Source organism: Pongo pygmaeus, chromosome 4, assembly GCF_028885625.2.
Source record: "Pongo pygmaeus isolate AG05252 chromosome 4, NHGRI_mPonPyg2-v2.0_pri, whole genome shotgun sequence".
Classification (NCBI taxonomy): domain Eukaryota; kingdom Metazoa; phylum Chordata; class Mammalia; order Primates; family Hominidae; genus Pongo; species Pongo pygmaeus.
In genome coordinates, this window is record NC_072377.2 from 78,436,296 (window position 1) to 78,449,766 (window position 13,471).

The 13,471-nt window shown below is 35.4% G+C and overlaps 1 protein-coding gene across 8 annotated transcripts in view; it reads right to left on the bottom strand.

Annotated features, from left to right (window-relative positions):
- FAM169A (family with sequence similarity 169 member A) overlaps positions 1 to 13,471 on the bottom strand; it is an 88,822-nt gene that overhangs the window by 23,262 nt on the left and 52,089 nt on the right. For 4 of the 8 annotated variants that reach the window (XM_063664898.1, XM_063664899.1, XM_063664900.1 and 1 more), the window contains exons 6-9: positions 12,107 to 12,286; positions 3,686 to 3,814; positions 3,027 to 3,163; positions 102 to 141 (exon numbers count right to left, since the gene is read on the bottom strand). In XM_063664898.1, coding sequence (XP_063520968.1) covers positions 102 to 141; positions 3,027 to 3,163; positions 3,686 to 3,814; positions 12,107 to 12,286 — 486 coding nt within the window. The remainder of the gene's footprint in view (positions 1 to 101; positions 142 to 3,026; positions 3,164 to 3,685; positions 3,815 to 12,106; positions 12,287 to 13,471) is intronic. The other 4 variants (XM_054486992.1, XM_063664902.1, XM_054486993.2 and 1 more) reach the window with 2 other exon arrangements.

A 13,471-nucleotide genomic window follows, 5' to 3' on the forward strand; every position in this document is an offset into this window, starting at 1 on the left:
CTTACTCAGGGTGACACCACACACACATGCATGCACAACACACACACACACAGCCCTAATTTGAAGTGTCTCAAATACTTACTATCTGTTGAATTTCTTACCTTCAGAAGTGCTTGCAAAGGCATCTTTTAGAGAATCAATCTAAAAAAGAGAGAGATTCAAACCCAAAGTTTTAGACTATTTTTTCTCCCTATGGATCTATTTCATTTATAGTTTCAAAGAAAAACTTGTAAAATGTTTTCCAAATAGCACTTTTTGTTAACAACATTTACTTTAAAAATAAAAAGGTTATATAGTTCAGCTTCAGTTTAAAAGACTGAGAACATATGCAAGTCATCTAATATGTCATAGTGTGTCCACTAGTGTCTCCTAGTTCTGTCCTCAGCCACCTTCTCTGCTCAGTCCACATGCTCTCCCTTCACTATGCTTACTTCAGTATCTGCTTATTGATGAATTCAAATATGCAACTTAAGCCTCCAAACTTTCTTCCTGATTTCCAAAGCTTTATTTCCAATGAAGTATCTCCCAGTGGATGTCCCATCCAATTTCACACTCAATCATTCCCAAAATGAACTTTATCTTTCCCCATTATTCCCTATCTTGCTTAATGACAATTCAGTCAGTCATTCTAGCCAGAAAACAGTGAGTCAGTAATGACTTCTTCCTAACTCACATTTAATCAATCACAAAGCCTTTCAATTTTAACTGAAGAATCTCTCAAAACTGTCCTGTCCTTTGTATTAACATTGCTTTAGTTTATGCCTTTAGTCTCTTGAACCAAGTATTCCAACAGCCTCCTCACTCATATCCCTCGTTCTAATCATATCCCATCTACACCCCTCCACCCTGATGACAAAGTGATACTTTCGAATCACAAATTGTACCATTTTTTTGCTTAAAAAAAAGAGGAAAAAACTTTTAATGGCCAACCACTGCTTAGAACACAAATTCTCAACCTATTCAATACCAAATACCTCTTTCATATCAAACATGCCATTTCCTTTACACCTCTGTAACTTTTTTACATGCTATCCTCTGGAATGCCCTAAGAAAATTCCCACCCACCCTTTAAAAGTCATCCTCTCCTATGTACCTCCAATTACTTGCTATAATAAAGCAATTATTATGCTATAGTATATTATATATTTCCAACAATGGACCATCTAATTCTCCCATGTCTAAGAACCATATCTTTATATGTCCAATGCTTGCCATAGTAACTACTTTATTCATCCATCCATTATATGCTTACTAAAACTCCACCATATAGTGGGCACACAGCCTTCAATTTATAGAACAAAACAAGGGAGCAATTGTGATAAATCATATGACAAAAATCTTGCTTCAAGAAACTTGTAGTCCAACAAGAAAAGGTTAAAATGTAGATAAAGATGAATAAATAAAAGGTGCAAAAAGTATGAGATAAATAATAGGAAAAAGCAGATAACAATACCATCATCGCCTAAAGAATAAATCATGTAGTTGAAATAAACTAAACTATTTGTGGCTACTAACAAAAAGAGATATAACATAAATAGTTTAATATGATAAACATTTCCTTCAACTATTTAAAACATTAAAGTAATATGAAGAATTTGAATTTCTACAATCTTAAATAGGTTAGATTCTAAAATCTAATTTATGCTGTCAACTATACGATACAGTACCCCTGTCATATATTCTCACTCAAATGACACATCTAAAATTATTTGGCTTAGTATTAAAGCAAATCATTGCTCTCGTTACATTTATAGGAAGAGTAGATTTTCTACTTTCCTTGATTTTATAACTGGCCAATACTAAATGAATCTGTGTATCTCTCAGGAATTTGGACTGCAATAGAACAGGAGCTTATTCTCAAGTCTGAATTTCCAAAAGTAGGAAAAAAAAATCCCAAGAATCTAACTCCTTACATATATTGTTATGCTTAAAAATGTTTACAAATTTTCCACTCAAATAGTCAACTCTCATGTTAATTAAGACAGAAAATAAGCACAAATAATTCCCTAAAGCAGTTGTTTCTAACACTCACCAAAAATAAACTTAGATACACACGTACAAAATATGTAGTGTTTCTAACACTCACCAAAAATAAACTTAGATACACACATACAAAAATATGACTGTAATAAAAGCCATCCCCCAAAACCCTAAACTTCTAGAGTCCCATCAATGGGCCTGTATTTAAAGCAATATCAAGTACCACTTTTGTGGTACTGATGTTTTCATCAGTTCTAGAAAAGGACCTGGTAAGTCCTGTGGAGTTTGGTAATGGGACCCGTCCTTCTACTTTCAGGATACCTAATATTTGCAAAGTGCATTACATTCTACAAAGACCTAGCATATACAGCCTCAAACTTTACAACATAACAACTTTATAGTCTTTCACCTACTAATTCCACTTCTGGAAATTTGTATGTTAAGATAAGTAATTACATATACACAAGGATTCATATATAAATGTGTTTGCTCCTGGGTCATTTAAAAATGTTAAAAATTTAAGGATCCTATGTTAAGGAAACAAATAATAATAGTTACATAAAATAGATAATAGAATAGTGTGCTGCTATTTAACAATCACATTTTAATGATTTAATGCCATAGAAAATGCTTCCAATATTACATTAATGGAGAACAGCAGTTAGAAGCAATCCAAGAGAATAAAAATAAAAATACAATATATACAGACACATGCTTTATAATATGCAATATTAAATACATATGCAAAAATTTTAACAGTGGCTATATCTGAATAGTGGGATTACAGATTTTTATTTTCTTCTATATTATGTTTATTCTAAATTACCTTTAATTAGCTCATACTTTTAACATCATTAAAATTATTTTTCAAAGAAAATTAAAGTCCTTAGTAATGTTAACAGAAGATGCCAGGAAAACTAACACAGTAGAAATTACATACTTTGTTGAATGAACTATGACATTTAAAACTCAAATATAAACAATCTATTTTTTAAAAACACAAAAATTATTATTTACAACAATAAACATATAGACAGTGTACCTACAGTTAGCTGCATCTCACTAGACTGATTGTCTTCAGTTCTTGCTTCATATTCTGGAACAGATGCAGGACCATATTCTCCAGACAAAGGTCTTTTAGGTTCATTTTGAGAAACTGCTGTGTATAGAAGAATTTTAAAAACTGTAACCGAATCAGTATTTGGTTTTAACTCTAACATTGTACTGATTTTCCTAAAAGCTCTGAAGAGCAGCCTGGACAGAAGGGTCACAAAAATCTAAGTGTGAGATGTTCTCCTCACCAATATCTTAAAATGCAACATTGCATTATATACAATGTTAAATAGTTATTTTAAGTATTCAGTAGCTTTGGGGAGAAGTGCATGAGATTAAGTACTTTGGACCCCCTGGTGCCTATTCTATGCCGTTTGAGTAATCTATGTTTATTTCTTACCCACCAATTCCTACTGGGCTGTTCTAGGTCTCCTTGTTACTAAGGACTCAAAAGTTAATACATCACGAAAATTCAAACCTTAGACAAGAGAATCTGTTACTAGAACAATCACATTATAATACACCACTACTCTGGACTCTAAGACACAACCATTATTAGCCTCTGCTTTTTAAACTGGACTTATGGGCCAGCAAGGACAGGCTACCAAAAATAAATAAACTGAACTTATGTTCAAACTGAAGACACTCTTACCTGGAATTTTAAGTGCTTCTCTTTGTAATGCTCTGGTGACTGGTATTCGCTGGTACCAGTGTCCAACACCTTCGACTTCCCAAAGGAGTTCATGGTCTCCTGGATACTTCTCAAAGTATTGCTTGCAAGCTGAAAAACACATTTAGAATTTTCTAGAAATCCCAAATATCCACTGTTTTGAAAAACAGGAGATGAAAAGTAAGCTTCCCAACTCACTTAATGGGGCTAGCATAACCTTGATACCAAAACACCACCAACACAACTCAAGTATACAGTAGTTTCATTTATAAATAAAAATTCTAAATAAAAATCCCAAATAAAACTTTTAACATGATTGAACAATAAAAATCCTTTAAAAATGTGCTTCGCTTTTTTTTTTTTTTTTTTTTTTTGGAGACGGAGTCTTGCTACGTCGCCCAGGCTGGAGTGCAGTGGTGCGATCTCGGCTCACTGCAACCTCCGCCTCCTAGGTTCAAGCAATTCTCCTGCCTCAGTCTCCCGAGTAGCTGGGATTACAGGCACCCACCACCATGCTGGCCAATTTTTGTAAAAAATGTGCTTTGCTTTTAAAGAAAAAAATGATTAAATGTTACGGAGGGACATAGAAAAACTGAATAAAAAGACTGTCAGACTCAATAGTATAAAAATACCAGTTCTCATCAAATTGATCTATAAATTCCATGCAATTCCAAACAAATCCCAACAGAACTTATTTTTTAATGAAACTTAACAATACTTGATCCCAAATTCAAAAATGAAAGAACAAAGGATAAGAAAATATTCAGTATGTACAACTATTATACATCGATTTAAAAGCTCCAAAAAAAAAAAAAAAAGAAATAATATTCAGGTCAATTCTGAAGAAGAAAAATAAGGATAGAGACTTGTCCAAGTAGATACCAAGTATTTGAAACAAGTACCAAGTATTTGAAACCAAGCATTTAAAACCATAGTAATTGAAACAACCGAGTACTGACAGAAGGATATATAAACGGACTGGGAGTGGGAGGGAGAAGGAGAAGAAAAATACCAAAAAACAAACAAACAAAAAATCCACAAATAAGTAACAAAGAAACTCCACTAGGAAAGAACCACACATACACTACAATTTGCCAAATGACAGAAAAGGCATTACATTTCAGCAAAGAATGGATAAACTACTAAAATAATGGTGCTGAAATAAAAATCCATATAAAAAAGCAATAAAGTCAGATCCTGACCTCACATCAACATAAATTCTAAACAAATTCTAAGACCTAATGTGAAAAACAAAATGTTTAAAAGAAAACATAGGAGAATAGCTCTAGGACATTAGGGTTCAGATGGATTCCTTACAAAAGACACAAAAATCACAGTCCATGATGAAAAATTATGATCTATTAAGATTTAAAACCTAGTATATCAGGACTGTGCAACAGAACTTTCTGTGATGATAGACATGTCCTATTACCAGCACTGTCCAATACAGTAGCCACTAGCCACATGTGACTACTGAGGAACTGAACTTAAACTTATATTTAAATTAGTGACTACTGTATTGAACTGCACCATTCTACATGAAAATGATACCAGGAAGACACAGATTAGGAGATATTTAGAGTAAAACAAATGATTAGTACTCAGAATATATAAAGAATTTCTGAAATTGAATTCAAAAGACAAAGTTATCCCAAAGAAAAACTGACAGAGACTATGAACAGGAATTTCACACCTAATGAAATCTGAGTGGTCAATAAACAAAGATAAAGATGATAAACCTCACTAGCTGCCAAGGAAATATGATTTTCACACCTGCAGGATAATGACAAGCACCAAGAAGAATAAGGGAAATGGAAACACACACTCTGCTGGTGGGATAATAATTTTGCAACAGTAAAGTTGAAGAGACTTTTATGATCCAATTCTACTTCTAGGTATAAACCCTAATTCCTTATACAGATGCTCCCTGACTTACACTGGGGTTATATACTGATAAACCCATCATAAATTGAAAATACCACTAAGTCAAATATGCATTCACTACACCTAACCTACCAAACATCATAGCTTAGCCTCACTTACTTTAAATGTGTTCTGAACACTTACAGTTCAGAACACAGCCTTCAGCCTACAGCCGGGCAAAATCATCTAACACAAAGCCTACTTTATGATAAATTGTTGAATATTTCACATACTTTATTGAATACAGTACTCTGTAGAGTATTGGTTGGTTGCCCTTGTGATCACCTGGCTGACTGGGAGCTGTGATTGGCAGCCACTGCCCAGCTTCATGAGAGAGTATCATACCACATATCATTAGCAAAGGAAAAGATCAAAATTCAAATGACTGTTTCTACTGAATGAGTATCACTTTTGTACCATCATAAAATCAAAAGCCAAACCATCATAAGTCGAGGGCCATCTGTACATATGCAAAAAACATTTATAACATTCATTACAGGACTACTTTTAAACTAGGATGACCGGACACAACCTAAGTGCCCAACAGTAGGGAAATATATGAATAAACTGTAATATGTATGTAATAAAAATACTGTGTAGTATTTAAAACAAATGAATTATGGCTACCTAAATCAACATTGATAACTCTTTTAAAAATGCTCAGTAAAAATGTGGGCCAGTAAATGAACAAAATGATGCCACGTATAAAAAGTTTAAAAACACACTAAACACGGCTAGGCACAGTGGCTCACGCCTGTAATCCCAGCATTTTGGGAGTCCAAGGTAGGCAGATCATGAGGTTAGGAGTTCAAGACCAGCCTGACCAACATGGTGAAACCCCATCTCCGTACACCAACGTTCACTGAAGCATTATTCACAATAGCCAAAAGGTAGAAACAACCTAAGTGTCCATCAATAGATGAATGGCAAAACAAAACACTGTATATTCAAACAAAAGAATACTATCCAGCCATAAAAAGGAATGGAATTTTGATACTATATATGCTACAACATGATGGACCTCAAAAACATTATGTTTAGTGAAGTAAGCCAGACACAGAAAAACAAATATTGTATGATTCCATTTAGATGAGGTAGCTAGCATGGGCAAATTCATAGGGACAGAAAGCAGAAAACAGGTTACCTACCAGAAGATGGGGGTAGGGGAAAAGGGGAGTTATTTGTTTAATGGGGAGAAAGTTGATGTTGCGGATGATTGAAAAGCTTTGGATACAGACAGTGGTGATGGGTACAAAACACTGTGCATAAGAGCCACTGAACTGTTCACCTACAAATAAGGTATTATGTATAATTTTTTACAACAAAAATGGTTTAGAAACTAAGAAAGCACACTAAATAATATTTTATAATGTTTACAGACATAAATATGAAACCATAAGTAGGAAAATAAATGCAAACTTCAGGAGTGCAATTATCTCTGGGGAGGAAAGGAGAAAGGAGAGTGGTATTAGGGAAGGGTTCAAAGAGAACATCAATTTTATCTTTTATTACAATCAATAAACATTGTATTTAGTTCTCTCTTAAACTAAAACGAATATGGCAAAATCTTCACATTTGTTCAATCTATACTTGGTACAGAAATTAGGACACTAGTCTATCATTTTTTTCCCTGTATATTTGAAAATATTTCTCATATGTTCTGGGTTTAGTTTCCAAAACTAAAAGGAAGGAAGAAGCTGGAGAAAACCAACACAACAGGCCACAAAACAAAACAAAAAGGCATGGCTAATAAACCAACTGTTGAGATAAAATAGAACACTGATAAATACTTCCAAAAGGAAAGAAAAAAGGAGAAAGAACAAATGGGACAAATAAAGAATAAATAGTAGGATGGGAGATGTAAACTAAATCATTTCAAAACTTACTTGCAAAAAATGCACATGGACTAAAGAAAATGAAAAGGCCATGAGAAAGAATTAACAATACACACATATAACAACTCATATCCAGGATATATAAAGAACTCATAACTCGGCCGGGTGTGGTGGCTCATGCCTGTAATCTCAGCACTTTGGGAGGCCGAGGCGGGCGGATCACAAGGTCAGGAGATCGAGACCATCCTGGCTAACACAGTGAAACCCCATCTCTACTAAAAAAATACAAAAAATTAGCCAGGCGTGGTGGCAGGCGCCTGTAGTCCGAAATACTTGGGAGGCTGAGACAGGAGAATGGCATGAACGTGGGAGGTGGAGCTTGCAGTGAGCCGAGATTGCGCCACTGCACTTCAGCCTGGGTGACAGAGCGAGACTCTGTCTCAAAAAGAAAAACAGAACTCATAATTCAATAAGAAGGCAAGCAATTCAATACAACATAAGCAAAAGATGTGAACAAACACCTTACTTGTTCCGCCCTTTTTTAGGGTAGATGATTATCCAGTAATTACATAAAGAGATACTCAAAAATCTTTAGTCTGCAGGAAAACGTAAATTGAAACCACATAATGGGTGGTTTCCACTTACTACTAGGAATGATTAAAATTAAAGAGACTGACAAAACCAAGTGTTGGTGAGTACACAGAGCAACCACAACTTCCACATACTTATACTAATGGGAATGCAAAATGACATAACTACTTAGAAAATAGTTTTCCAACTTCTCAAAGTTAAACACAATCATAAAACCCAGTAATGACACTCTTAGGTATTCGCTACAAAGAAATGAAAACAAATGTCCATCATACAAAGACATTTTCATGCAGCTTTATTCATAATAGCCAAGAAAGGAAAAAACCCAAATGTCTATCAACAGGCAAATAAATTGTGATATAATCAAAGGGAGGAATACTCAGCAAAATAATAAAAATTTAAAAAGGAATGAAGTACTGAGACATGCAACATCAATGAGCCTCAAAAATAAGATGCCAGACATAGAAGTATAGATACCATATATTTCCATTTTTCATGAAACTCTAGAAAAATCTAAGTGGTACTAACAGAAAGCATATCAGTGCTTGCCTGGAGTAAGAGTTTGGAAGGGAAGGAAGCTGGGGGACTGGTGCACAAAGGGAACTTTTGGAAACAAAATTATTATCTATCTAGATTGTGTCTACAGTAGCAAGGGTCCATATGTTTGTCAGAAGTCATCAAAAATGTACACTTAAAAACCAGTACAGTAGGCTGGGCGTGGTGGCTCACACTTGTAATCCTAGCACTTTGGGAGGCCGAGGCAGGAGGATCACGAGGTCAGGAGATCGAGACCATCCTGGCTAACACAGTGAAACCCTGTCTCTACTAAAAATACAAAAAAATTAGCCGGGCGTGGTGGCGGGCACCTGTAGTCCCAGCTACTTGGGAGGCTGAGGCAGGAGAATGGCGTGAACCCGGGAGGCAGAGCTTGCAGTGAGCCGAGTTTGCGCCACTGCACTCCAGAGCCTGGGCGACAGAGCGAGACTCCGTCTCAAAAAAAAAAAAAAAAAAAAGTACATGTTATTATATATAAATTATAACTTAATAGATATTTGCCTTTTTTTTTTTGAAACAGCATCTAGCTCTTTCCCTGAGTCTGGAGTGCAGTGGCTCACTGCAGCCTTGAACTCCTGTACTCAAGTGATCCTCCTGCCTCAGCCTCTCGAGTAACTGGGACTACAGGCGCACACCACTAGGCCTGGCTTTTTTTTTTTTCTTTTTTTTCTTGAGACAGAGTCTCACTCTGTCACCCAGGTTGAAGTGCAGTGGCACAATTTCGGCTCACCACAAATTCTGCCTCCCAGGCTCAAGCAAAATCTGGTGACTCAGCCTTCTGAGTAGCTGGGATTGCAGACATGTGCCACCATGCCCAGTTAGTTTTCGCATTTTTAATGGAGATGGAATTTCGCCATGTTGGCCAGGCTGGTCTTGAACTCCTGGCCTCAAGTGATCTGCTCTCCTTGGCCTCCCAAAATGCTAAGGCTTTATAGGAAGACAGAAATTAGCTGATAATCATCTGTAAATCATTTGGTATCCAATTTATTTATCATTAGAATCACAGAAGAGAGTACGTACTAAGGGATTCTACCTGCAGTGGATGTCTTTGCAACTCTCCTCAAATTCAGTAAAGCAGTAATTAGGGAGTAATGCATTTTAGGACTATCCAAGGGCACACAATGCCCATCCCACTCTCACGTATGGATTTAGAGAGAAAATATGATTCAAGATGGGCATCTAATTCCGGACTTGGTTCCTGTTTTCTGGATTGCTTTTGGTATTAAAGAAGGTGCAGAAGATTTGGAATACAAATATATTTTCAGTGGAAATAAATGTCTACTGTTAGACTGAAATCAACAGTAAATTATACTTTATAAGAGTTTCTAGGTTAATTACTATCCAGCATTAAATCGTACTTCATTGAGTAGTTGTATACCTTTACACAAATGCAAAAACAAACCCACTAATGGTTTTAAATCACCGCCAAGTGATATGTCCATAAAATGGAATACAGCATTGAAAATAAATGGAACTATACGAATCCACATGGATGAATCTCACAAATATAAAGATGAGTAAAGAAAGCAAACTGTAGAATTCATACAGTACGTATTTATAGTTTTTAAATATATAAAGCAACCTGATATATTGTTTGAGAATACACACGTATGTATTACAAGTCTAAGAAATGTATGAGAAAAATGAAGCCAAGTTACAGTACTCATCCTAGGGAAGGAGAGTGAGTCTAATTGGGTAGAAGCACATAGAAGGCTTCGACCATATTGGCAACAAGCCATTTCTCATGGATGGTACATGCTGACATAGTACATGAGTATTTGATATCTTATTTTTATTTCTTTTTATTTTTTTGAGGTAAGCTCTCAATTTGTCACCCAGGCTGAAGTGCAGTGGTGCAATCTCGGCTCACTGCAGCTTCGACCTCCTGGGCCCAAGCAATTCTCCCACTTCAGCCCCTCAAGTAACCAGGACTACAGGCACAACCCACCACATCCAGCTAATTTTTTGTAATTTTTGTAGGGATGGGGTTTTACCATGTTGTCCAGGCTGGTCTTGAATTCCTGAGCTCAAGTGATCCACCCACCTCGGGCTCCTAAAGTGCTAGGATTACAGGCGTAAGCCACTATGCCCAGCCAATGCCTTACTTTTTAAACTATTTTTTTTTTTAATTTAGGTGAGGTCTCACTATGTTGCCCAGACTGGTCTCAAACTCCTGGACTCAAGCAGTTCTCCCATCTCAGCTTTTGGAGTAACTGAGATAACAGGCATATGCCACCATTCCCAGCTTCTTTATTCCTTTTTGTATGTCTGAGATTTATTTTTTGTTAATTTTAAAAGCTACTATAAACAAATAACCCCCGCAAAATGGTCAAAGAATCTGAACAGATTTCTCCAAAGAAGATATACGAATGACCATTAAGCACATGAAAAGATCAAAGCAAAGCAAAACTATGAGATGCCCCTGCACATCCACTAGGATGCCTGTAATAAAATATACAGATAACAAATGTTGGTGAGGATGTGGAGGGCTGTAATAAAATACACAGATAATAACAAATGTTGGTGAGGATGAAGATGTGGAGAAATTGTAACCCTCATATAATATTGCTTATGGGAATGTAAAATGGAGCAATCACTTTAGAACAAGTTGTGGCACAGCCATACAATGGAATATTATTCAGTCATAAAAAGAAATGAAGTACTAATTTATGCTACAACATGAATGAACCTTAAAAAAAACATGCTAAGTGAAAGAAGCCAGACACAAAAAGCCACATGCTGTATGATTCCATTTATATGAAAAATGTCCAGAATGAGTAAATCTACAGAGACAGAAAACGGATTAGTGGTTGCTACAGGATGAAGGGGAAATGGACGGTGACTGTGAATTGGTACAGGGTTTCTTTTTGGAGTGATAAGAATGCTCTGGAACTGCTGGCTATGATTGAACAACTATGAATATACTAAAAACCACTAAATTGTACACTTTTAACAGGGCAAATATCATGGTATATGTTGTTTTTTTTGGTTTTGGATTTTTTTTTAGATGGAGTCCTGCTCTGTCACCCAGGCTGGAATGCAGTGACATGATCTTGGCTCACTGCAACCTCCGCCTCCCGGATTCAAGCAGTTCTCCTGCCTCAGCCTCCCGAGTAGCTGGGATCACAGGCACGTGCCACCACACCTGGCTAATTGTTTATTTTTAGTAAAGATGGAGTTTCATCATGTTGGCCAGGCTGGTCTCGAACTCCTGACCTCAGGTGATCCACCCGCCTCAGCCTCCCAAAGTGCTGGGATTACAAGTGTGAGCCACTGTGCCTGGCAATTGTATGGCATATGAATTACATTTAAAGTTTTTTAAGACTGCCAAGCCCCCAGAAAACAAATACATAAGGGCACATTTGCCAAAGTAAGTTCTAGAGAGCCTAAGGTTCCAAATTTATGTGATACTGATATATACACATTTACCGTATTCTGAAGAAACAAGTCGGAAGTGACATAAAGACAAGTTTATTATTTTTTAACTTAGTCCATTTACCTGTGTACATGAGAGAAGACAGTGGATACCGCAAGCCAAGTGCATCTTCTGTAAAGGAATCAACAAAGTCCTCCAGCATGTGAAGCCCAAAATCTTTACCTCTGTATTTCTTTCTTAGAAACATTGTATCAAGAACTGGCAATTGGTAACTTTGGGTAAGAAAAGAGGCACATATGCTTCCTGCAGTAACAAGAACAGAAACCCAATAATTTCTCACATTAAAAAATATATATACATTTAGTGACATGAGTTAACAGTCTTTCTAAAAAAAGTTTTTTTCCCATACCAAAAAATGTTAAATATATAAATGTTATAATATAAAGTGTTTTTCAGCTACTATTAGACATTATAATGTATAATGTGATAATGAAAGGAGCTATGTATTTTATGTTTGCTAGTAGTATCATCAAATATAGGACAAATAGCTCAGTACCATATTCTAAAATATATACTTCACTATATGTATTATATATACACCATCACTGTCTATAGATTTATGCAACTTTAAAACTCATCAACTATTAAAATTTCAAATTTGAAGAGTATTTGAAGACTATCATTCCAACCTTAGTACCTGAATATCCTTTTTCTTTCTTTGAGGATGTCTCTGATCTGTATTTTTTTAAACATTCATATTTTCCCTCTACATTTTTCCTAATGAGCACCATTTCATTTTTATCTACTTGATGATAGTAAAGAAGTGAATTAGTTCTCCAAATTTTTAAGGACTATAAATTGGGGCGAATTGGAAACATGTCTTAGACACGGATATAATTTCCTGTAGATACAATGCTAAATACATTTTGTATGTTTAAAGTTAAACAGGAGAAAAAAATTGTAGTGCCTATATATCTCTCTCCTTATTATACAGCTATGCTGATTTGTCTTTTAAGAACCCTGCTCTATATCTGGGTTTTGACCATTCCAATAGATGTATTAAGTCCTTTAATATATCAAGGTAGTTTACAAGTTGAGGGAACGCAGTGGTGTGTCATACTTCCTGTTAATTTTAGAATTCATAGTTATCAGTCATTATTCTATAATTTTTGCCTCAAATAAAATAATCTATTATTCTCAGATTATTCATATGATTTTGGATAACTCCAATAATGTAGTTCAAACAAGAAACAAAATGTCAAACATCTCACAAATTGTCTTACCAATCATATCATTTAATGAGTTGATCAATAGAACAACTTTTTTCAGTTCAACCAAGTAATATGAACTATTTATGACTGAATTGGATTACTTACATAACTTTCTCGAACAATCTCCAAGACTACCAACTAATTTAAATTTAGAATAGGTAATGCATATGGTAATATACTTAGATATTTTTATTTTTTTTCTTTTTTCTTTTTTTTT